This window comes from Corylus avellana, chromosome 4 (assembly GCF_965113065.1).
Source record: "Corylus avellana chromosome 4, dhCorAvel1.hap1.2, whole genome shotgun sequence".
NCBI lineage: Eukaryota > Viridiplantae > Streptophyta > Magnoliopsida > Fagales > Betulaceae > Corylus > Corylus avellana.
In genome coordinates, this window is record NC_142493.1 from 8,239,798 (window position 1) to 8,263,705 (window position 23,908).

Genomic DNA, 23,908 nt, shown 5'->3' on the forward strand with positions numbered 1-23,908 from the left:
TTGGTAAACGTCTTTTATTTGTGCCACATGAAGTACACCCAAACCTTTCTGAAAAAATCATCAATAAAGATCACGAAATACATATGTCCACCCTGTGACGCTGTCCTGAGTGGTCCCCAGACATCAGAATGAACAAAATCCAAAATACCCTTTGTCTTGTGTGTGGCTGTTTTGAATTGTACCCTATTTTGCTTTCCCATAGCACAGAACTTACAGAAATCAAGCTCGCATGTTTTAACACTCTTCAACAGATTTCTCTTATGAAGCTCCAACATGCCCCGCTCACTCATATGACCCAACCGCATATGCCATAAAACAGTACAATCAGAATCAGACTCCACAGAAGTGACTCCACCTACAACTGTACTTCCCAACAGTTTATAGATATTCTTTATACCTTTATGCCCATTCATCACTACCATCGTACCCTTAGTCACCTTCATTACTCCACCTTCAATTATAACCATAACCGTTTGAGTCTAAGGTGCCTAATAAAATCACATTCTTTTCCACATCTGGTCCATGTCTAACATCACATAACGATCTAACCACACCATCAAACATTTTAATTCTAATATTACCTATTCCAGTAATTTTACAATGTGCACCATTACCCATAGTAACTATACCAGAATTAACTGACTTGTAGGTGTCAAATCAATCTCTATTGGACGTCAAATGAAAATAACATGCTGAGTCTAGAATCCAATAATACACAGGATGCTCTAAATTTGATGCAACATAAAGCATATCACCATCAGCATTGTCTAAATTTTCCTCCACTACATTCACAAACCATGAGGAACCTTCGTTCTCGTCGTCCTTATTCTTCATCCTATCTGGACAATCCCGCCTTATGTGCCATTTCTTCCCATACTTATAGCAATTGACTTTGACAGAGAATTCTTGCCATTCGAACCACTCTTGTTACTACTTCCACGCTATTGGTTACCCCTTACAACTAGCCCTTCTCCTTGAAAACTTTCATCATTGATTTTCTTCCTCTGATGAAAAGCCAACAGGGTTCCTCTAACGTCTTCTAACTCCAAGGTCTCTTTCCCCCATGTCATAGTTGTAACCAAATTCTCATACGTAAGAGAAGTTGCGAGTGAATTCAATAGCATTAACGCTTTGTCTTCGTCTCAGAACTTCACATCAACCCTCTTCAAATCGCCGACTACCTGATTGAACACGTAAGTGTGTTGGCTCAGATCTGAGCCCTCCGCCATCTTCAAGCCGTAAAACCGCTACTTTAGATAGAGCTTGTTCGTCAATGACTTTGACTTATACCGACTTTTTAGTTTCAACGAAACTGCCACCGGAGATTTTTCATCTGTAACATGATACATGAGCGTTCAATGCTTCGAATACGACTCTCTCTAGAATATGACTCTCTCTCTAGAATGTCTCTCTCTCTCTCTCTAGACTCGGATGAATTTCAAAATTTGAATTTTTTAAAGTTGAATTTCTGCGAGCAGTGGCGCGGCTGGTGCTGCGCGTTAGGTTTCGGCGTACTAGTTATGGAACGCAGCTTCTCTTTTGAAGCTAAAACCTTCTGCCTCTCGGCAAAGGTTGGGTGTCCTAACCTTCGTCTGGAGGAAAGGAGAAAAGGATTCGTGGGGTATATTTTCGCAAGCATTCGGTGTTCGTCGTGGTTGGTGGAAACGGTGGAGGCGGCGATTCAGGTTCAGGTGAAGGAAGAAATTGCCAAATCTTACCGTGAGGGTGATAAGGCCACGATGGTCCACGGGGGAGGTAATAAGGCCGGTAGGTTCTTGGAGGTATCGGTGTTGGCTGAGGGTGGTCGTAAGGGAGTCATTTGGCTTCCGGAGGGACGCTTTGGGAGGGGCTTACGGCGTTTTGCGGGAGAGCTTCGGCAACTGTTGGCGGCCCAGATCAAGTTGGATGGTACGGCGGAGTTTGGGGTTCCATCTTCGGCGGGGTTTCTCATGGATGTTCTTTCTTTGGGGGTCGACTCCGGGAGGTCTTTCGTGGATGTCCTTCGATCTTCTCCGAGCGTCGAGGCGAGAGCAGTTGAGTACCCGAGGTCTCTCGATTTGCTTCCGGGGTCGTTTTGCTGGGATTCAGAGTATGACGGTATGGGGTTGCTATGTGAACCAAGGTACTAGGGTTTGATTTCTTCAGAGATTATTTATATATTGACCCATATTTTGGTCTTATTGTGAGTGACTAGGCGACAAAAACAATAAGACACTTATTTCATGCATGATGATTTTATGTTCAAGAGAAATCAATTGTGTGTTCCAAAGGGTAGTCTTTGCGTGAGGATTACTCATAGCCACATAATGAAGGCATGTGGGATATGACAAGAATCTAAAACTTATGTTGGATTAGTATTGTTGGATTAGAATGAGGAAGGAGGTTGCCATATTTCGCAAGGGGCGTTGGATTTGTCTAGTGTCTAAAGGTACTGCTACTAATGAGGGATTGTACAATGCTTCGAATGCTCGAGCTTCGGACATGTTAGGACTGCTAATCCTAATTTCTTGAATGCAAAGGGTAAAGCCCTTAATCCATCAATGAACATGAGCTATATGAATTTCATCAATTTGGTGAATGATCTAAGTCGTCCTAGTGAGGTTGAGCCTCCATGCTTTTATGAGACTTTGTGATGGAGAATCACAAGCTGATTCTGATTAGTAGATTGATCTACAAAAGGCTTATAACCAAGTGTTTAAATAATGTGCTAAACATAAAAAGATAAACAAATCTTTGCTTAAACAATTGGCTGATTTGAATCTTGAAAGGAAATCTTTGGTTGAACAGTTGCATGTATTAAATTTTGCTTATGATTCCTTGAATATTGAAAACTCTAACTTAGTGGATCAAATTGATTAATTAGTTGCTTCGTAGTATGATGTGCAACATGAGTTTTGTGTTTAACTAGATAACTTATTGAGTTTTTAAAACCATATGGAGATACACATGGCCTTGGTTTTGACAGTGATGCCTTATATTCTAAAGACACACCTGGTACTCAAGGGAAGATTTTGTTTGTGCTCGCTATTGTTGTTGAGGATATTAGTTCAAGAAATTTGGATAAGAGGGAATGGTGTTTTACAATCTGAAGGACTTAAGAGTGTAGGCCAAGGGAAGAGAGATAGAATTCCCTTGAAGTCCAAGGTTGAAGGTGTTAACCTTCCTAGGAGACAACTTCAACAAAGCTCTATCCCTAAGTGTATCACTATGGTAAAATGGGTCACATTTGACCTCATTGTTACCAACTTAGGTCTAGCCAACCTAAGAGAGAAAGTCCCCCACCTAAGATTGACCTAGGTGAGCTTGTCTTGATGATTTAGGATGTTATGTTTAGGCTAGACAAGCTTAAGGTTTCACAAGGTGTTCCCAGCAAAAATCGGAACATACTTAGGAGGGATTGCTATTCACCCTATAAAGGGGAGACGCAAGAGACCAACCTAGTGTAGGTGTCCTTTATTATATTAGGATTGTGGTTTCATGCATTCTCATCTGCATCCTAGATCATGCATTTTTATTTGCTTTTGTGCATTTTATTTGTTTTTGAATGTTTTGCATCCATGACATTTAGTGTTTCTTTCTCTCATTCTAATCTTTCCTTATTTATGTGCTTGCATCATGTTGCATGTTTCTTTTTTTGTTTTGTTTTGTATATATATATATATAAGGAAAAGAAAAAGGAATAGAAAGAAAAGAAGGATATATTTCTTTTGGGTTCTACGTGTCACTAGCACAAGAGATTGATTCATCAAAAGATCAATTTCTTTTATGAGTGGTGATCACACATTTTTGGTTATGTACTTTTAACATGAGAATTTCATGATTCTGATGGATTGTGTGCATTCTTATTGTATGATTGATATGTCATATCAATCATGGATTTTCTTTTGCACACTTTGGATTCCATTTTCTTACGTTTGACCACATCGGTATGCATTTGGTAAGAAACCATGTAAGAGAGGTTGACTAGCTTATCGGTCAAATTGACCCACTAGCTAGTTGAACCTATAACCTAAAAACCTCTACATTCTTGCACCCCAGCCTTTAGACTTATGCATCTTTGTTTAAGAGACATTTCCAAAATGGAAAAACAATGAAGGAATATGTGAAATGTTCTTTGGTTGTCCTTATAGAAACAGTTAGTGACCAATTCATTGCAAAAGCATACGGCCACTAACGGACATGATTTAGCTCATTCTGAGTTTTAGAGGGAATGTTTGGATGAGGGTGTCTAGGCCCTAGTATGATAATTTTTTACTTTTTTTTTTGATTTGCATGTCAACCTTACTCATAAGGTGTTTGTTGATATAGCTTACCTCCCACATCAAGTTATGGTCTCACACTTGTTTTTGGGATTTTGAGCACACACACACAATTCTTGAACCAATTGATCATATCATGAAATTTTGTGTGATTTGTTTTGTGTCCATCAAGTGTGTGAAATCTCAAGTCAATTTTTCATGTGTTGAAAATTGTGCATGCTTAACATTCATTAATCGCAATTGTTTTTATGATGTGACATATTATTGTGCTGTTTGATGGAGTATTGCACTCATGAAGAGTGAATTTCTTGTTTTGGTAATTTGAGGGAAACTTTGTTCTCTAGACATTTATGCCCGGACAGCTTATTGCTATGTCTAAACCTGGCTACATGATAGGAACCAAGCTTCTTTGACCATGTCAAGACAAGTTGATATCATGTTCGGACTTGCCCTGCGGGAGATTTAGACTTGAGTTTTAAAACCTGAAAATCGTTCATTTTCCCTCATTTCTAGTTTTCGAACTCTCATTCTCTCTTGCACTCGATGTTATGTGGGCGATTTGGGAGTATTTGTAGCATCAATTCATCAATCAAATCTCCAATCCGAATTGTTGCAAGTTTTCATAGCTCGAACATGTTTTTGCTTTTGTTGATTTTTATCTATAGTTCAAAACCTAGGTTTCAGACTGGGTTGGAATTGTTTAGTATTCATGCATCTTTGCTGATTTGTGAGTGATAATTGGTTGACTAATATCTAAAGAATGTATATTGAGGATAATTTTCTTGTTATAACATGTTTACTTGATTGCATTGTGTGAATGTATGAAATTGCATAGGTATTCAAAATAACATTAAATTTTTATTGTTTTTGATTGCTTTGAAATCCTTGTGATTGTATGCATTAAGATGGATGAACGTTTGATTTTTGAATTTCAAAATACCCTAAAACGATGGTTTTGGTAGTTTTGAAATATTTGTGATTGTGTGCTTACATATTAATTTGATCATGCATTAAACATCATACTCATTGATTCTTTTAGGTTTAGGGAGTTTGAGTGATTGTGAGGAGTGTCTCACTTAGGTAGAGTTGGTAGATGGTCACACACAAGCATGAGTTTTGGTTGTGCATCACCTTTGTTTTGGTGATTGATGTTTATGCTGGTTGTCTTTTGATTGTTTGCCTTTTTTGTTGCATGATATGTCGAATACCAAGAAAAGAACTCGAGAGGAGATGAAAGCCATGACTCAAAAGATTCGGAAACGCTCACTTGTGGTTGAGCGTGAAGTCAAGCTTGACGATTTTGAAGGGCCTCAATTTGCTTTTATTATGACCATCTTTCAAGAATGTCAGTGACCAAGTCTCTTTGAGCCTACCTTAGTGATGCAGCTTGACTTAGTGGGCTACAGCGAATAATAGCAATAAAGAACGGATAGGTATTTGTAGATCTTGATACTATCAAAGGATCTAAGAAATCTTCTCTAAAACGCTAGATACTCTCTAAGTTTTGAAGAAAAAACAGAAGAATACTCAACTCTGAGGCTTCTTATTGAACAAAACTCAATCATAAACAACAACTGCATTCTAGGGTCTATAAAGTATGTATTTATAGGTCTCCAAACCCAAAACTTAGTAAAAGTATGAAACTAAATTGAATTAAAACTCTATGGCGCTCGTCCGGACGAAACTTAAGCCCATCCGGATGGCCACAGATATAAAATATAAAAAACACGATAAATAACATAGGCGTCCGGATGGTCCCCGGACGAGGACTTCAGATGAGGCTCTCGGGTTCAGGCCCATCCGGACGGGCTGTAGACAAGCTTGCAGACGAGGCTTGCCGATCTACATCACTTAGCCTACATCATGCTTGTTCACGACTTCTATGCGAACATCAGTTCAATGAGTTTCAATTATCCTCCCTTATTTAAGGCCAAGTTATAGGCAGCACTCTTTAGGTCAACCCTAATCTAATTAGCCAAAACCATGTGTTTCCATATCTAGTCACTTCTCAGCATCCTACCAAGGTTGAGATGATGCTAGTTTTAACCCTAGCATAGGTTTACAGTGGTATGAGTCTAAAAAGCAGCTGCCTATTGTTAATTTGAGGACTCTTGAGCATTTTTTAGCCAAGATTGTGTTGCAAAACATTTGGCTCATCAATAGGAATAATGAAATGGGTTTTGGTAGGGGAAACTAGTCTATGCATTTGGGCATGGGTTTCTTTTTGCTTTTGTACCCATGTCATCATGAAAATGCTATTTCCCTACCATTTGGAGGTCTTATCTCAAAGATCCTCAAAGCACATCTACAGAACATCCTAGCTAGTGAGAATATGAATGTTCCTTTTGGAAGGTTTGGGAAGGCCATGGGAACAGTCCAAAAGTTAGATGCTCATCTGCATTGATTGCCAACTACAATTGTGCCTACTCTAGAAGTTGCTTGAGATCATGGTGCTTCTTCATCGTCATCAGATATCTCCTTCCAGACATTATGAAGTCGTTCACTACAATAGCTCAACGTCAAACTAGGATGTCCAAAGTTGTTGTTAATCATGGGAATGTGCTAGAAAATATGAAGAAATTGGACCATTTGTAGACTATTGCTGATCATATCAAGTCAGGTGTGAAGACCATTTGCACTGTGTTGGATCAAGACACACACACACACACACATGAGTTCATGCACGCGCACACACACAATTTACGGGTGTTGTTTTTTATACATTTTGAGATGTTATCTTAAATGATACATGTGATGATTTTGACACCACTTGATCGTTTTGTTTTGCAGAGGTTTTTGTCCCTTTGTGATTTGGTGACAAAAAGGGGAGACTTTTGGTGGATCAATTATTGTAAAACTTAATGTTAGGATATTTTATCATGTATAATGTATCTATCATGATTAAATGTTTTACTGTTATGTTATGTCATTCAATTTGGTGTATCTATTTTGGATGATGGGATGGATTATGTTTTGGTATATCGAATCTTAATGATCTACCTTGATCAAGAGAAGCTGGAGGCTTCGGGTTAATGTGTAGGTTTTATGCACTAACGGACATAGAAGTTGTCTTTTCACAAAATACTATCAATAGGTAAGACAATAACTCCTAAAGGCTACTTATAATATTGATTCCAAATCCTTAAAGGATTGTGTACTCATATGTGAAATGGAGGTTACTTAGGTACATCTATGTATAAGACCTTTACTAGAGTCCACATTCCCGTTGTGTTGGGTAATCACATGTAGCATTGGGAGAGATATTTTTTCAAGAAGAAATCAATGTCATTTTCTTTGAAAGGATAATAAATTTCTCATTTAAGTGCCGGCGAGTGGGTGGCGCGTGAGTCCTGATCTAGTGTCTAGTATTTATATAGTTTTGTTCATGGCTGGTCTGAGGAGGTGGTTCGTGGAGTCCAAAGTGTTTGAGGTGTTGATTAAGAGAGGAGCATCAGGGGTGAGGATCTTGGAAAAAAGCAAAAGGAGGCATAAGTCCATTTTCCTGTAGAAGGACGAACTGCTGTGGTTGGTGCGGATAGTGGAGGACGTAGTGGTAGTGAAAACCTCTGAGGTCTTTTGAGATTAATCCAGAGCAGGGTATCCACGGATTATTGCACAAATATGTTCCAACAGACATGGGCGTTTCCTGACAATAGAAGAATTCGATGGTAGGCATAGGTGTGGTTCAATCATAATTCCAGAAGGAAGATATGGTCAAGGCTGGGAATGATTCATCAGGGAGGTGTGTTTCGCAAAATCATCTCTTTGTGTGGGAAGGGAGGACAGGGAGGGGAAGAAAGAGAAGGAGGGGGTGGGAAGAAGGAGCTTCACGGAGGTGTGGAGGCAGTCGACGCAATCGGCAGAGGAGTGTTTTAACTCATTTCATGAACCAATTGCTAGGGTGCCTAGTTGGTTGAAAGAGGTTTCTGCCGAGAGGGACAAGCAAGAACGTGCTTCTGTCAACCAGGGGCCGGGTTTGCTTCAGGTCAATGCCCCCGGTGAAGGTTGTCGGTGGCGGAGGGGAGGGCCCTAAGAGGACCTTTTCTGCTGTTGTGGCAGGAACGATCAACCCAAAGGAAGGGGAGATGTCGGGGAAGATCAATAGGGCTCCGGCAAGTTGCCTACCATCTCCGGTGAGCGTTTGGTGTCCCTGGGAGGAGAAGATAGCTTCGAAATTTGGAGCAGATCACGTGAAGGGAGGGGAGAGGGATGGCTGTCACGATGCACAGTCCCTCTTTCGTGTAAAGATGGAACTAATAAATGTGAAGGAGTCGTTGAACAGGCTACAAGGGGAGGTAGAGTTGGGTTTGGAAAAGCTAGATATTGTTTTTAAATATCTAGAAAGTCAGAACACTTTACCCAAGGCGGGAGGTGTTGGTGAAGGTGGACAGGTATTAGGGGTCATACACACCCTAGGCACGACCCAACACAAGTCTAAGGAGTGGCCCAATTCGAATCAAGGAGAGCCCAAGCAAGAGTTCCAGACCTACTATAGGAGGAAGAAGTCTCGGCCCAAACTGGGCTCCAGTCTCCATAAGGGCCCGGTTATCTTGGCCCGGCCGTTGCAAGCCAGTGTGGACAAGGAGGCGAGGACTTTGGAGAGAGGGGAGGGGTCACAAGCAGGAAAGGAATCGGTGAGTACGCCGGACAATGCGCAGGACTCCTCGGCAGCCGGTCCCAGATCTCTGGCGAGCATCACCGGCACTGCTGAAATGCTCGTTTTCAGGCTGCTTCACTCTATGAAGGAGAGTCATGTTGCTTCACGCATGTCGATCGTCCCTGCGGCCACGACAGAGGTGCCGATGAGAAAGGACTCACCTGAAAAGGAGCTGGCAAGGATGAATCAGGAGAGGGGGGGAGGTTGGGGTGATGGTACGATGGTGGGTACCCCTGCTCAGGCTAAGTCGACGATGGGTTCCGCCTTGGGCCCTCGGGGTAAATCGCAGATGGAGTTACTTTCTGACGACTCTCCTTCTCCAATTCTCGGACACGATGATCAAGGTGTTTCAAAGGGTGGGTCGAGTGGCTCTGGTCGGGGGATTTTGGGGGAGAAGGCTGTAAGGTGGAAGCCGTCGGAGCTCTCTAGGGGTGTTGCTGGAACAGCCTCAGGTGTGGAACTATCGGGGTACAGCTTGGTGGAACAACTTTCGGGTGGTTCTGTGATGGGTATTCTGGGCACGGCGCCAGGGGTAAATTTGGGCAGAGATTCCCCTGCAGTAGTGGTATCCTTGACCCAGGTGTCCTGTGTTCCAAATTCATTGAATGAGGATTTGATGGAGGGTCAGGAGAAGGTTTTCACTATCCAGGTTTGTAAAGAGGTTGGTTTATCGTGTGATGGAGATGAAAGGAAGCTTGAAGCCACCATTGGGATGCGTATGGCTGACCAAAAGGACAATGAAATGGAAGGGGAGGAGGCTACATCTGCAGTCAAAAAAGGTGAGAGAGAGCTAACAAATTTGCAGTCTTCAGTTAATTTTTTGGATTATGCTGGGAAGGAGAGGAATAAGGGGAGGGTCAATCGAGTTAACTCATGAAGCTGAAGATTATTTCATGGAATGTGAGAGGCCTGAATGAGATGGTGAAGAGGTTGAGGGTTAGAAATCTGCTTAGAAGCTGGAAGGCAGATTTAATTTGTTTTCAAGAGACCAAATTGGATTGTATTTCAATCAGCTTAGTGAGGAGTGTTTGGGGCTGCCCGTATGTGGAGTGGTGCTATGTTCCTTCTCGAGGGGCGTCGGGTGGCATTTTGCTAATGTGGGATAAGAGGGTAGTAGAGAAGATTGATGCTGTTTTGGGCAGTTATGTGGCGACTTGTTCTTTCGAAAATGTGGCGGATGGTCTTGTTTGGGCGTTCGCGGGGGTGTATGGGCCTAATAGAGTCAATTCCAGACGTCTTCTTTGGGAGGAGCTGGCAGGGGTTATGAGCTGTTGGGATATGCCATGGTGTATTGGTGGTGACTTCAATGTTACTCTTTATCCAAGCGAAAGATCGAGGGGAGTTTATTCTCGGGCTGCCATGAGGGATTTTGGTGAATTCATTTCGGAGCAGGGCCTCATGGACCTTCCCTTAGTTGGGGGGATCTCCACTTGGTCCAATAGTCGCTCTTGGTCTAGGCTTGACCGGTTTCTAGTTTCTACGGATTGGGAGGTTGTTCATCCGATTTGCGGCAAAAAAGGATGCTTCGGGTTTGCTCCGACCATGCTCCTATTATGCTAGAGTGCAATCCATTTTCGGGAGGTAAAAGACCCTTCAAATTTGAGAATATGTGGCTAAAAGCGGAGGGTTTTGTGGATAAAGTCCGTAGTTGGTGGGCCTCGTATGATTTTCATGGCACCCCGAGTTACATCCTTTCTAAGAAGCTGCAAGCTCTCAAATAGGACATTAAGAGATGGAATGACCAAGATTTTGGCAATGTGGGGGTGACTATTAAGGCCCACATGGATGATCTTAAAGCTCTTGATAGGGCGGAAGAAGAGAGGGGCTTATCTATCGAGGAGATCGAGAGGAAAAGGGCGCTTGCCAGAGAGCTAGAATCCTCCCTCCTTCAAGAAAAAATTAGTTGGAGGCAAAAATCTAGGATCCGTTGGTTGAAAGAGGGGGACAAGTGCACGAGATTCTTCCATCGGATTGCTAATGCCAATCGCAGGCAGAATTACATTGAGTCATTGAATATCAATGGCTCTACGGATCAAGAGGCTATTAGTAATCATATCACCCACTTTTATGAGTCGCTTTTCACGGAGTCTCTCAGTTGGAGACTGAGGTTGGATAACCTTCACTTCGACAGATTGGATGTTGATGAGTCCTCTAGTTTGGAAGTTCCTTTTGAGGAAAGGGAGGTGTGGAAGGTGGTTAAAAAAATGGATAGGGACAAGGCGCCAGGCTCGGATGGTTTTTCTATGGCTTTCTTCCAGGATTGTTGGGATGTGATCAAAAGGGACATTATGGCTGTTTTTGCGGAGTTCCATGGTAGAGGTAAATTTGAAAAAAGCCTTAATGCTACTTTTTTGGCTCTTATTCCGAAGGCTTAGGGGGCTTCCGATCTGAAGAATTTCCGTCCAATTAGCCTTGTGGGGGGATCTACAAGATTATAGCTAAGGTGTTAGCCAATAGAATGAGGAGAGTTATGGATAGGGTCATATCCAATTCTTAGAATGCTTTCGTCAAGGGCAGACATATTTTGGATTCAGTTCTTATAGCCAATGAATGTCTTGATAGCCGTATCAGAGAAGGGGATCCCGGCTTCTTGTGCAAGTTGGATATGGAAAAGGCTTATGACCATATGAACTGGAAGTGTTTACTCTATATGTTAAGGAGGTGCGGCTTTGGCGAGAAATGGTGCTTATGGATTGAACATTGTATATCGTCTTTGCGGTTTTCAGTTTTGATCAATGGCTCTCCTTCCGGCTTCTTTCAGTTTTGATCAAGGTGATCCCCTCTCACCTTTTTTGTTCATCTTGGTTATGGAGGCGTTCAGCAGGATGATTAATGTTTCCATCAGCAGGGGTTTCATCAATGGTTTTTATGTGGGTGCCGGAGAGTCGGAACGGGTTGTTGTTTCTCACCTTCTTTTTGCAGATGATACATTGGTTTTTTGTGGGGCTACTCCTGACCAAATCAGATTCATTAAAGCCCTTCTTATTGGCTTTGAGGCGGTGTCTGGGCTAAAAGTAAATCGAGCCAAATCGGGTGAGGCGGGTGAGTTGGCTGGCATTCTGGGTTGTGGCACCGGCTCTTTGCCTTTGAAGTATCTGGGTCTTCCTCTTGGGGCTTCTTTCAAGCTTTTGGATATTTGGGAAGACATGATTGAGAAGATTGCTAGAAGGTTGCCCCCTGGAAACGCTCGTATTTGTCCAAGGGAGCTAGGCTCACTCTCATCAAGAGCACTTTACCCAACCTTCCCACTTACTTTTTGTCTCTCTTTCCTATCCCTATCTCTGTGGCGAATCGCATTAAGAAGATTCAACGGGATTTTCTTTGGGGGGGGGGCTCAACGATGAGCCTAAGATCTACTTGGTCAGCTGGCACGAGGTGTGTAGCCCGATTTCGGAAGGTGGTTTAGGGATCCGGAGTCTATGGTTTTTTAATCAAGCTCTTTTGGAGAAATGGTTGTGGAGATTTGCCAATGAGGAAGAGGCTTGGTAGAGAAGGATTTTAGTAGCAAAGTATGGGGTGACCCGGGGAGGTTGGCGCTCTAAAGTTCCTCGTGGTTCGCATGGGGTGAGGTTACTGAAACACATTTGCAAGGGTTGGAGTTCGTTTCAACGTCATTTTAGATTGTGGATCCTGGCTTGGGGCTGAAAGTCAATTTTTGGTAGGATATTTGGTGCGGCGATTTGTCCCTCAAGGAAGCTTTTCCCAGCCTTTTCAAGATAGCAAGCAACAAGGCTGCCTCCATTGCTGACATCAGGGAGAGTATAAATGGTATGGTTAATTGGAATGTTACCTTTATTCGAAGAATTCATGATTGGGAGGAGGCGGCTTTAGCCTCTCTTCTCTCGCTCTTGTATTCGCTCTCGTTGCGGGGGGAAGGGGAAGATCGTATGTGGTGGATTCCTTCTAGAAAAGGGAAGTTTGAGGTTCGCTCCTTTTACAGGAAGATCGTTCTTAAAGAGCCCATCCATTTCCCTTGGAAAAGTATTTGGCGCACTAAGGTTCCTTCGAGAGTGGCTTTTTTTGCTTGGTCAGTCGCCCTTGGGAAATCCCTTACTTTGGACAATGTTAGGAAGAGGGGCATTGTGGTAATTAATCGTTGTTGCATGTGTGAATCGGAAGGGGAGTCTGTGGATCATATCTTTCTTCACTGTGTGGTTGCGCGCTTTTTGTGGGATGTTGTCTTCTCTCGGTTCAACATGTGTTGGGTTATGCCTAGAAGCGTCAAGGAGATGTTAGCTAGTTGGTGGTCGGGTGGTAAATCCTGAAGCGCGGTGGTGTGGAAGATGGTTCCCCTGTGTCTCATGTGGTGTTTATGGAAGGAAATGAATGCTAGATGCTTTGAGAATTTGTAGAGAAACCTTGAGGACATTGTACATTTCTTTTTGTATACGCTATATATGTGGACTGCAGGATGGCTTGCTCCCATAGAGATCAATTTCCCTGATTTTCTTTTTATGTTCTCTTCTTCTTTCTCTTCTACTTAGTCGCTCTCTTATATACTTCTTGTGTACTTGGGTTGCGCCCTTCTGCGCTCTTTAATGCATCATTACTTATATAAAAAAAATATATATATTTCTCATTGAGATAGATTTTATGGATTGAATTGTTTCGAGTGCCTCACCAAGGTATTTTGGTTGGGCAAGCCAAAATAATGTACATGTGATAAGGCTTTCACAAGTATGGGAATAATAATAATAAAATCAGTGACTCAAGGATAAAGAGGTAGAGGATTAAGTGGCAGTATCTTTGTCCTTAATTCTGCTACATAAGATTTCATTGAGGAATCAAAAGTCAATATTAAATAAATCTAAGGGATTAATTGTTTTAATCAAAAATATAAACTAGAGTGCAATTAAATTCTTTTCTAGATTCAATTGTAATTAAATAGTGACTTAGGTAAGTCGGGACTATCAGAAGCTAGTTTTATTCTTCTCTTTAGGTCTCTCACCAAGCTAATGTAATTTTTTTTGATAAGTAAAGATATATAGATCAAAAGCGCAGAGGGGTGCAACCCTAGTACACGGGAAGTATACAAGAGAGCGACTAAGAAGAAGAAAAAAAAGAAGAGAACGTAAAAAGAAAATCATGGAAGCTGATCACTAGGGGCGGTAGCCAACCAGCAATCCAAGTGAAAAGGGTGTACAAGAAAAAATGAATAAGGTCCTCGATATTCCTAGTCGAGTCCTCGAAACATCTAGCATTTCTCTTGTTCCAAATGCACCACTTGAGGCAAAGAGGAGTCATCTTCTACACAACGGCGCTACGAGTTTTGCACCAAGCTAATGTAATTTAACCAATATAGCTTTCTTATTTCGGCTGCTTGTTTTACTTTATTAAAACATGGGCTAGAGAGAAATAGTGCAGAAGAATGCATAAGAGGGAAATTTGGCTAGTATTAAAATCCAAGCCCAAGGGACATGCAGTGGATGCATGAGCTAGTGAGCTAATCCCTAGCCCTATGCGTCAACTACTAAGGAGGTGGAAGCTATGGTTTTACATGCCCTAGGCATCCAACCCTAGAAGTCCTTCTTTTATATATATGTCTGATGAATAGATGTTAAATATATATGTCTGATGTATGCTCAAATTTAAAAAACTTTCAGAACAAGAATGTCTTCGTTTAGCCCTTTCTCAACTAATTTGAATCAAAATAAGATGACAGGTCCTAATTACGTGGATTGAAAGTGTGATTTGGACATTGTGCTCACAGCTAAGGGGCACAAATATGTGCTGACCGAGGCTTTTCCAAATGATGCAGCAGCAAATGCATCTGAGGATGAGAAAGCACGACATGATCGCTGGGAGAAATCCAATGAAATGGAAAGTGATATGTTTTGGCCTCTCTATCAAACGTGATCCAACATCAACTTCAAAATTCTGATCATGCTTCTAACATGATGGCCATCTTGAAAGAAATGTTTGTAGAGCAAAATCTTGAAGCGAAAGAAGAAACAATGAGATCTTTGTTAAATATAAAGATGGCTGAAGGTACTCTAATAAGAAAACATTGTCTAGCCTTGATCGTCATGCTCAATACACTGGAGGTTCTGGGTGCTAAGATTGATAGAGAATCTCAAGTAGACATTGCTCTACAGTCTCTCCCTTATTCATTCAATTAGTTCAGGTTGAATGTGTCAATGAGTAAAAATGATTGCACATTGGTTGAACTAATGAATGAGTTTATCGTAGCGAAAAAATCCTCAAGACCAAGGCTTCACTTAACATTGCTCGGCCCTCTACTTCTAAGCCAAAAGGTTTTAAGAAGAAGCCGATTAAACAAGTGGGCAAAGTTCTTGCCAACAGGTTTAAGAAAGCCGAGAAATGAACAAAAGGCAAACATATTGGAAAATGTTACCACGGTGATAAGCCAAGGCATTGGAAGAAAGATTGAACCAAGTGTCTTGCTTCTAGAAGTCAAGGTAAAGAATCTTCCTTCTTGGTTGAAACATGTTTAGTTGTGAATCCAACAAATTCCTAGTGAGTGACTTCAGGATCAACTAATCATGTCTGCAATTCATTGCTGGGGTTACAGCTATCCAGACAACTGAATGGAAAGATGTGCTTGACACTTGGAGATAGGACAAGGGTTCCGATCGACTCCATTGGAATTTCTAAAATTTATTTCAATTCAAGAGTTTTAATATTATTAATTCGTCTCTATGTACCCAATATACACAGGAATTTAATTTTTGTGATTTTTTAGGGTAAATGCGGTTATGCCTCTATTTTGAGTGAAACCGCGATAATACAAAAGGATAATTTATTTATTTGTTCTAGTATAATGATGGTTTGTATATTATTCCTCCTACTTTATATTCTATTAACAATTCTGTTTTAGTACTCATGATACTTTACCACTAAAAAAGAAAGTTCATTCAACTAATGAAGCATATCTTTGTCACATCTTTAGCACTTACATCTTGGTCACATTAACTCAAAGAAGATTCAAAGACGGATTAATGACGAGCTTCTGGGCCCATTGAACTTTGGGAATTACCCAGCCTGTGAATCATGTATTGAAGGTAAAATGACAAAAAGGTCATTCTCTGCAGAAGGGTATGGAGCCAAAGATTCGTTAGAATTAGTGCATACTGATGTATGTGGTCCCATAAGTAGTTCAAGTTAGAATTAGTGCATACTGTGAATCACCTTATAAGTAGTTCATCATGTTCACTAATGATTACTCAAGGTATGGTTATGCTTACCTAATGCATAAGAAATCTGAAGCCTTTGAAAGATTCAAAGAGTTTCGGGTTGAAGCCGAAAAACAATTAGATAAACATATTAAAGCCATTCGATCTGATCGAGGTCATGAATACTTCCTCGAGGACTTCAAAGACCATTTATGAAAAGTTAGGATTATATCACAGTTGACTGCACTGGGTACTCCTCAACTAAATGGTACAGCAGAAAGAAGACACAAAACACTCTTAGAAATTGTAAGAGCTATGATGCGTATTGTTACTCTACATGTTTCTTTTTGGTGATATGCATTAAAAACAGTAGCATACTTGCTGAATATGGTTCCATCTAAGTCTGTTTCCAAGATACCTACAGAATTGTGGTTGGGACACAAGCTTAGCTTGAGTCACATCCACATATGGGGCTGCCGAGCACATGAGGAGCTCCCAACAACTAAATCTTCCCTAAGCTATCCGGACATACCTGCAGACATGACCAGGTCAGTCAGCATCACTAGTAATCATGTTCAGACATGGAGGACACATGTTCAGACATAAGGAAAACCGGAGACAGCGTGTTCCCTAGCATGTGGGCTACTCTCCGGACATGAAGGGTGGTTTGGGAATGTAACCCTAATCATGTCCGGACATGACTTTTACATGTCCGGATTCCACAACTTAAAACACGATTTTGTTCTTTAAAATACCAGTTTTGCTCAATCTTTCTATATCTCTAACAGCACAATTTTTTAGAGAACCTAAACGTAGCAAAGAGACAGTTTTTGGCGTACCAAGTATCTTGATGTGTTGATACACAAGATAACTTGAGGTGTGTGCCATGAAGCCGTGTTCATATGTTAAAGGCTCTTGGAGTTTGAATTAAACCATAGTGCTACTGCGCGCTTATTCATTAACGAAGTCTATTGGTGAGTCGATAAAGATTCTATGATAAGTTTGACTAGTGAGGATCTAGAGCCTAGTGAGAACCCAAGGAGGTGAGTGAGGAGCTCATCTGCGCTAGGAGCCTTACCGTTACAAAGGATTGTAAGTATCTATGTCCTTGTATTATTCTTCATAGTGGAATCCTAGGTTTGACTGCCTCAAAAAGGTTTTTTCTTAAGTCGTCAAGGTTTTCCTCTTCGTCAACAAAAATTATGTTGTTGATAATTGTTGTAATTGTGGTTTAATATTAATGTTTGTTTAATTGAAATTGATATTATAAACTGCATTAAATTGTTATCCACATTGTTAGGGGTCTAAATTTGGATTTTTAGGTTCTAATTGCCCTAACTCTCCTACTGATCATCGATATTTTAAATGCCAAGGATTTGGTCAGACCACTTCAGATTGTTGTAAGCATATAATTATTTCTCTTGTGGAGGAAATTGTAGATGAAGAGAATCACATAGGTGAGCCAATATTTGATGAGTAGGTAGGAAAGAAGAAGAAGTCATACGCCAATCAAGGAGAATCTCTAATGGTTTGTAGGAGCTCGGGAGCAGGCCATTTACATGATCTCATGGCAAAGTATGTGATGTTATCATTAATAGAGAAAGTTGTTGTGACAAAGATAGTGAAAACATTGAATGAGGTACAAGTATTTAAGCAATGCTTGGTTCGGCTGAAGTGTTACATTCCTATGAACACATGGAATTTGTTACTTGGTCAACCCCAACAATATGATAAAAAGGTTATTCATGATGTGTTTAAAAATATTTATTCTTTTATGAAAGATAGAGTGAAGGTGGGTTTAGGCCAAATAAAATGGAGAGTTGTCCCAAGCCACCTAAAGGGAGAGGGAAAAATTTTGTTGTCAAAAGCCGAAGTTGACAAGGCCTTAGTGGAGTCTACTTATCCAATGCCTTTATTTCTCTAGAGGAAAATGAGCACAAAAATGAGTTGCCTCTTATCATGGATACGATACATTATGCCATGAATTTAAAGATGCCCTACACGTGAAATAACATAGCATTGATTTCATACTTGGTGCTAGTCCTCTTAACAAGGCACCTCATACAATGAATCCTTAGGAGCAAAAAGAGTTGCAAAGGCAAGTAGATGAGTTTATTGCTAAGGGGTTATTGTTCCAACCCTTGTAATGAAAAGGGATGGTTCTTAGCATATATGTGTTGATATTAGAGCAATGAACACCCACGTGGAAGCCACTGTGGATAGAAAAAGCGGCGGGAGGAGGGCGTTAGTCAATCAATGAGCAAGTATGATTTGCCCGAATGCAATGCGGAGGTGGGCTCCAAAGCAGCCCCTGGAGAGACTCTTTTGAACATCTCTATTGAGTGACAGAGCTCTTTTTATTGAATATGAAAGATGAATTGATGTGAACCAACTAGTAATCGAGAGAGCCGTGATCTTTAATGGCTATTTCGAGAGAGCCTTAACCTCTAAAAACACATTAAACCATATTCTAAAATGATTTAATGATCATATAGGATAGATCAACACTTGCTGCATTTTTAGCAAATCATTTAGAAGGAGAGAACAAAATGGAGCCTATATATGTTAACAACTTGAACCGTTTAGCACAACTAGTCTGGTGTTTTTGGGTTTTGTGATCTCTAGCGAGGGAATTAAGATGGATTCAAGAAAGGTGGCAGCAATCACAAGTTAATTTTTTTTCTTTTTATCGTTGTTTTATCAGAATTTTCAACTCTATTATTGCACCTATAACTAATTGCTAGAAAGGAAGAGTTTTCAAGTGAATCGAAGAATGTAATTACAATGTAGGACGACATGTGTAAACTGAGGAGATGAACAAGACAACACAATTATAAGTTTGTGGCTTCATGGTAAGAATTTGTCTTCTGAAGTATGCTCCTAAATTAGTGCTATATTTTATGAAGACGTCCTTTTATAAATGCTGTCAACTTCTCTTTGATTGGAGTGATCGAAAAGGCAAATAGGTAGCAGCGACACATTAAACCCTTCATGGTAAGATTAACTTCTCTTCTTCTAAAAGTTGAAAACTGTGGTTTGCAGAAAGCAGAAGACTCGGCAGTACTTAAGTTTTCTTTATTTGATGTATCCTAGTATATTTTTCAGTCACTCGCTCTTTAGGTTTGCTCAGTCTTGTTGTTTGACTCGGATCTTTATTCTCTCTCCCTCCCTCTCAAGAAATGATAGGACACCACGATATCAAGAAATGATAAAAGTATTGGACAATGCATGAATAAAACGATCAAAATGTATACATACACTATAAGTAGAAAAACTAAATGTTTCTCAAAGTAGAAAGAGAGAGAAACCTTGAGCTGGCGTAGTCAAAGAGCTTTCCAGTAGAAGAGAAGACGATGAGAGCAATTTCAGCATCGCAGAGAATTGAGAGCTCCAGAGCCTTCTTAAACAGCCCCCTCCTCCTCTTAGAGAAAGTCACCTGCCTTGTCGTTGTGTTGTCAATCTTTTTTATCTGGATTTTCCTCCTCGTCATTTTTGGGAGAAGAAAAATGATACGACCCTTCACATAAAACCAATCAAAATTATCAGTCCCAACTTAGTAATTTCTAGGAAGAGTAAATCGCTTTAGAAACAATTATCTTTAACAAAAGTTTCAACCCAAGTATCTCAGAGAGAGCAAATTCAAACTCCTATGCATGAAAAATACAGAAAGGGAGAAGCTAATTTAATGTTAATCATGTAGAAAATCAAAAAGAACAATTAAAGTGTGAGAGTAAACCAGAAAGAGAGAGAATAATAGAACGAAGAAAGTTCTTTTAAAAAATGAAGAATCAAACTGCACTTGGTCTCTCCCCCCCAAAAAAAACGATGGAAAAATATGAAACATATGCTGAAATTTCACCTACCCTTCAGACAACAATCGGTTAATTTAGCAGATCTTCCTCCAGTCTTCTACTGATTACGCATTCTATAAATGGAAAATATGGAGAGAGAGAGAGAGAGAGAGACTGGAATATAGTAGAGTAAGAACAAAGGAAAAAAGAAAGATGGGTGTTGCATAAAACAGAATAAGAGCAGCAATTTTCCAAATTAGGCCAACAATCTCTAACCAACCCTAGTTTGAAGAAGCACTGTGGTGAAGAGGAAGAATAATTGATGAACCCTACTTTTCTAGCTTCATTGTCACTTTTTGTAGGCCTGCTGACATCTCATACACAACCAGACACAAGCCTGGCATTAATGGCTTTCTGCCACCAAAAGTTTTTTGAAGATAGGGAGAGAGAAAGAGAATGAATGAGATGGACAGAATAAAACTTTTTTTTTTCTCCTTTATTTATTTAAAAATTCTGGTTCCATTTTGGGTGAAGCCAGGTGATAAATTGGGAACGGAACTTGAGGTTTTCCTGGTTATTTTATATGGTCAGGTTCGCTTCCCGTACAAATTGACACGCTTCATCACTGGACAGAAATTTTGACATGTTTGTATCCCGTTATGTACCCACAACCGTCATTATATATATATATATATATACATTTTCCTTCGTTGAGTAAATCTTAACTTATATATTTTAAGAAAGCAACTAAATTATGATATTGGTTAAGCTACTTAAGACTATTTCATTAATATTGTAAAATATAATATATATAATATTTGTTTTTTTGAAAGAAAAAAAAAAGCATTAATATAGTATTTCATTAATATAGTATTTTTTTAATATTTAGTATAATATATATATATACTATATATATTATAATATATACTATAAAAATATAATTCAATATATAGTATTAAGATAGATAAAAACATAATATATAGTTTTTTTTTTTGAAAAAATATATATAATATATACTATAAAAATATAATATATAGTATTCATTAATATAGTATTTTTTTATTTTTTTTTTTTAACATGGAGGGATGGCAAATAATTGGAAAAATATCTAATTATTGGTTGGACTTTGACACTCGTTTATAAAAAGGGGTAGGCAACCCAAATAACAGCCTCGAACCAACCAGAAAAAGGCGCCACCATAAGAGAATCAGGAAACCGTCGAGAATTGATTAAATGAATAATCCGGCCCATCAAGAAAACAAGGGTGGCCACAAAGGGCTACTAACAAAGGCAATACAAGAATAACCGAAAGAAAACCTTCTAGTACTCTTACAGAGAGAACCAACATAGAATCGGCATCGAGAAAGGTTGAGTCAACCACGCTGATAAGCACCCAAACCCCAACAAACAAAATTGGTGAACAAACACCAAGAGGCAAAAATACAACCAGAAAATAAAACAACAAATAGTAATACAACAAGAACGGAAAAAATGCAGAAACACCTCTACAACAACTAAACCAGCAGATGAGGCAACAAGGCATGGGTGTGCAACCCACGCGCCAGCATCTTCATCGGCCCCCCACACGCCGGCTAGTGGGGGACCGATTAAGACGTGGAGCCTAAAGGCAAGGAGTGGACTAGATTGTGGAGATCTTGGCGATGCACGACGAAGGGACACAACAAAAAAACATTAGTTAATTAAGTAGAAAAAGTTCTCCAAACCCATAAATCAGTAGCTGCAGGACTGGGGCCGCGTTAGGTGGCGACAAGGTGAGGGGAGGCCGGAGAATACGGTTGAACGGCACCATGGAGGGTGGATCTGCCAAGGTAAGATAGATTGAGCTTCAAAAAAGCCAAATCTAAGACCCAAAGCAGATCCAACCGGAGGAGACAGCGCGGCAACATAGAAGAAGCGGTAAGGTGGCCAAGGGGAGGCTAAGGTGGCGATTTATGGAAGAGAAAGTATAAATCATACAAAGCAATGGATAAGGCCTCAAACGAGGCAAAAGGAGCTAGAAGAAAATCTAGCTGGTAGGAACCTGAAGATATAGTCATAAGAGAAGAAGGAAAAGGTTTAGCAGGGGGGAGGAGGGAAGAAATGAGTTCTTCCCGCCTCCTGAAGAGAGTTCTTTGGTTTTGTCTCTTTACGGCTAGAGAGAAAAGAGACGAAACCCTAGAGATCATTTTTGTCGAAAATGTGCTTAAATGCAAGGTTTACTAATATGAAATCCATCAACTCTATGTAAAATACTCATTTGGAAGAGGGCTTCCAAATACATTGTAAGCTAAACCCGTGCTGACGAATAACTAACCTGCAATGAAGAGGGACGGTATAGTAATGCTAATATCAACAAAAGAACATTCTCACGTGCTTCTAGACATGATGAGCTCCACATCTTTCGGGATTGGCTTGTTTTGAGTTTGGTGCATTTCATGTAACGGGTTTGTATGGTCTTGAAATATGGTTTTTGATAAGTGCCAAATATTACATATTTGGACCCCTTTATTTTCATTAGTCAATCCTTTAGCTGTGTTGCTATTTAATATTTTGTATTAGTTTTGTATTTTTAGTATTTTGTAGGTCATTGAAGAAAAACTACAGCTTTAAAGGGAAAAATGAAAAGTTTGGAAGAAAGAATACTTTGAGAAGACCTAGATTGTGTGGTTAAGTCTAACCAAATCCAAGAAAAGGTTAAATCAGATTAAAGTTCAGATTGGATAAGATTTCGGATCGGATTCAAATTCAGATTCTGCACACGTCGTAGTATTTTGACCATAACTCTCCGCTCAAATATCAGATTGAAGTGATTCAAACGGAATTCGAAAGCTAGCTCAAAATGCTACAATTTGTTGTGAAATAAGATTTTCGTAATTCGGACGGTTTCTATGCCAAAATCGCCCCGTAATTAAAGGACACAAATCTGGACGAATCCTATTCCGATTTCAGACTTCTATTTTGACTGGGAGACAGACCTCCGAATTATTTAGGTTTAATAGGGCTTCTAGGACTTTTCTAAGCTTATAAATAGACTTCTTTGCATTCAAGAAAAGACACACAATACCAGAGAGCAAAATTCTTTTGTTTAGTTTTTCTTTAGGTTTAGATTTTATTTTTATGTGGAGCTAAATTCCCAACTAAGGTTGGGGATGAAGCCTTACCGATGAAGAGTATCAATACTTTTATGTAAGTTTTTATTATTCTGATTTTATTGGGTTTTATATTTCAATTGTTTTACTTCTAATCAATTGTATGGAGTGATTCTTGGATATCTCTTGTAATTCAAGCATACATGTGATGTTTTGAGATAATTTCATATGATTGATTTCTTGGCTTTTAACTCATAAAAATTGGATATCCCTTGTGATTTGTTCTACGGATACATCTGGTGTTTCAATTGAATTTGGATTCCTTTTGTGATTTGGTCAATGAATGGATACATGAGATAGTTTTGATTAATTCTTTGAAGCATAGTAAAACATATCTATGATTTAATTTGTGAAAACTTCGGATTAATATTGATGAACATAAAGTATGTTGTTATGATTTGGTGAGTGTGAATTCCCAAACCTTAGTACCTTTATCCTTAGATTTACTTATTTTATTTAGTTTATATTTATCCTTTAATTTTCAAAACTCAAAAATCAAAACCCTTTTGAAACTAGATTAGGATTTAATTAGTTTAGATATAAATTGCTATTTCAAAAATACAATTCTCTGTGGGATCGACCTCGCACTTGCAATCCATTAAACTACAATTGATTCGTGCACTTGCAAGTTAAATAAATTTGCACAACAGTTTTCTAATCCTTCTAGACTAAGAGGAAGGGGGTACATACAATTTGTAAATCTAGCATGGGGTGTGCAAAGTTTTAATCATTTTGTTAATTCGGGAAGAATAGCCTCTCATCATATTGCAGTAGAGACATTCGGCATATTAGTGGGTCTTGTTACAAACCTTGGGTAGAACTCATCTTTAAAAACCGGCTTGCAAGGAAAGAGTGCCCAAGAGCTTATATATACATGGCCAAGATTAAACTTAATCAATGTGGAACACTAGGATCGTAA

General features: G+C 39.7%; 1 protein-coding gene across 5 annotated transcripts in view; it reads right to left on the reverse strand.

Moving 5' to 3' along the window:
- Window positions 1-20,286, reverse strand: part of LOC148586238 (MADS-box protein JOINTLESS-like) — a 37,397-nt gene extending 17,111 nt beyond the window's left edge. For 4 of the 5 annotated variants that reach the window (XM_088515757.1, XM_088515756.1, XM_088515755.1 and 1 more), the window contains exons 1-2: window positions 19,913-20,286; window positions 19,358-19,566 (exon numbers count right to left, since the gene is read on the reverse strand). In XM_088515757.1, the coding sequence (XP_088371883.1) occupies window positions 19,358-19,539 (182 nt within the window). In that variant the 5' untranslated portion in view covers window positions 19,540-19,566; window positions 19,913-20,286. The remainder of the gene's footprint in view (window positions 1-19,357; window positions 19,567-19,912) is intronic. The other variant, XM_088515754.1, reaches the window with a different exon arrangement.
- Between the last annotated feature and the right edge of the window lie 3,622 nt (window positions 20,287-23,908).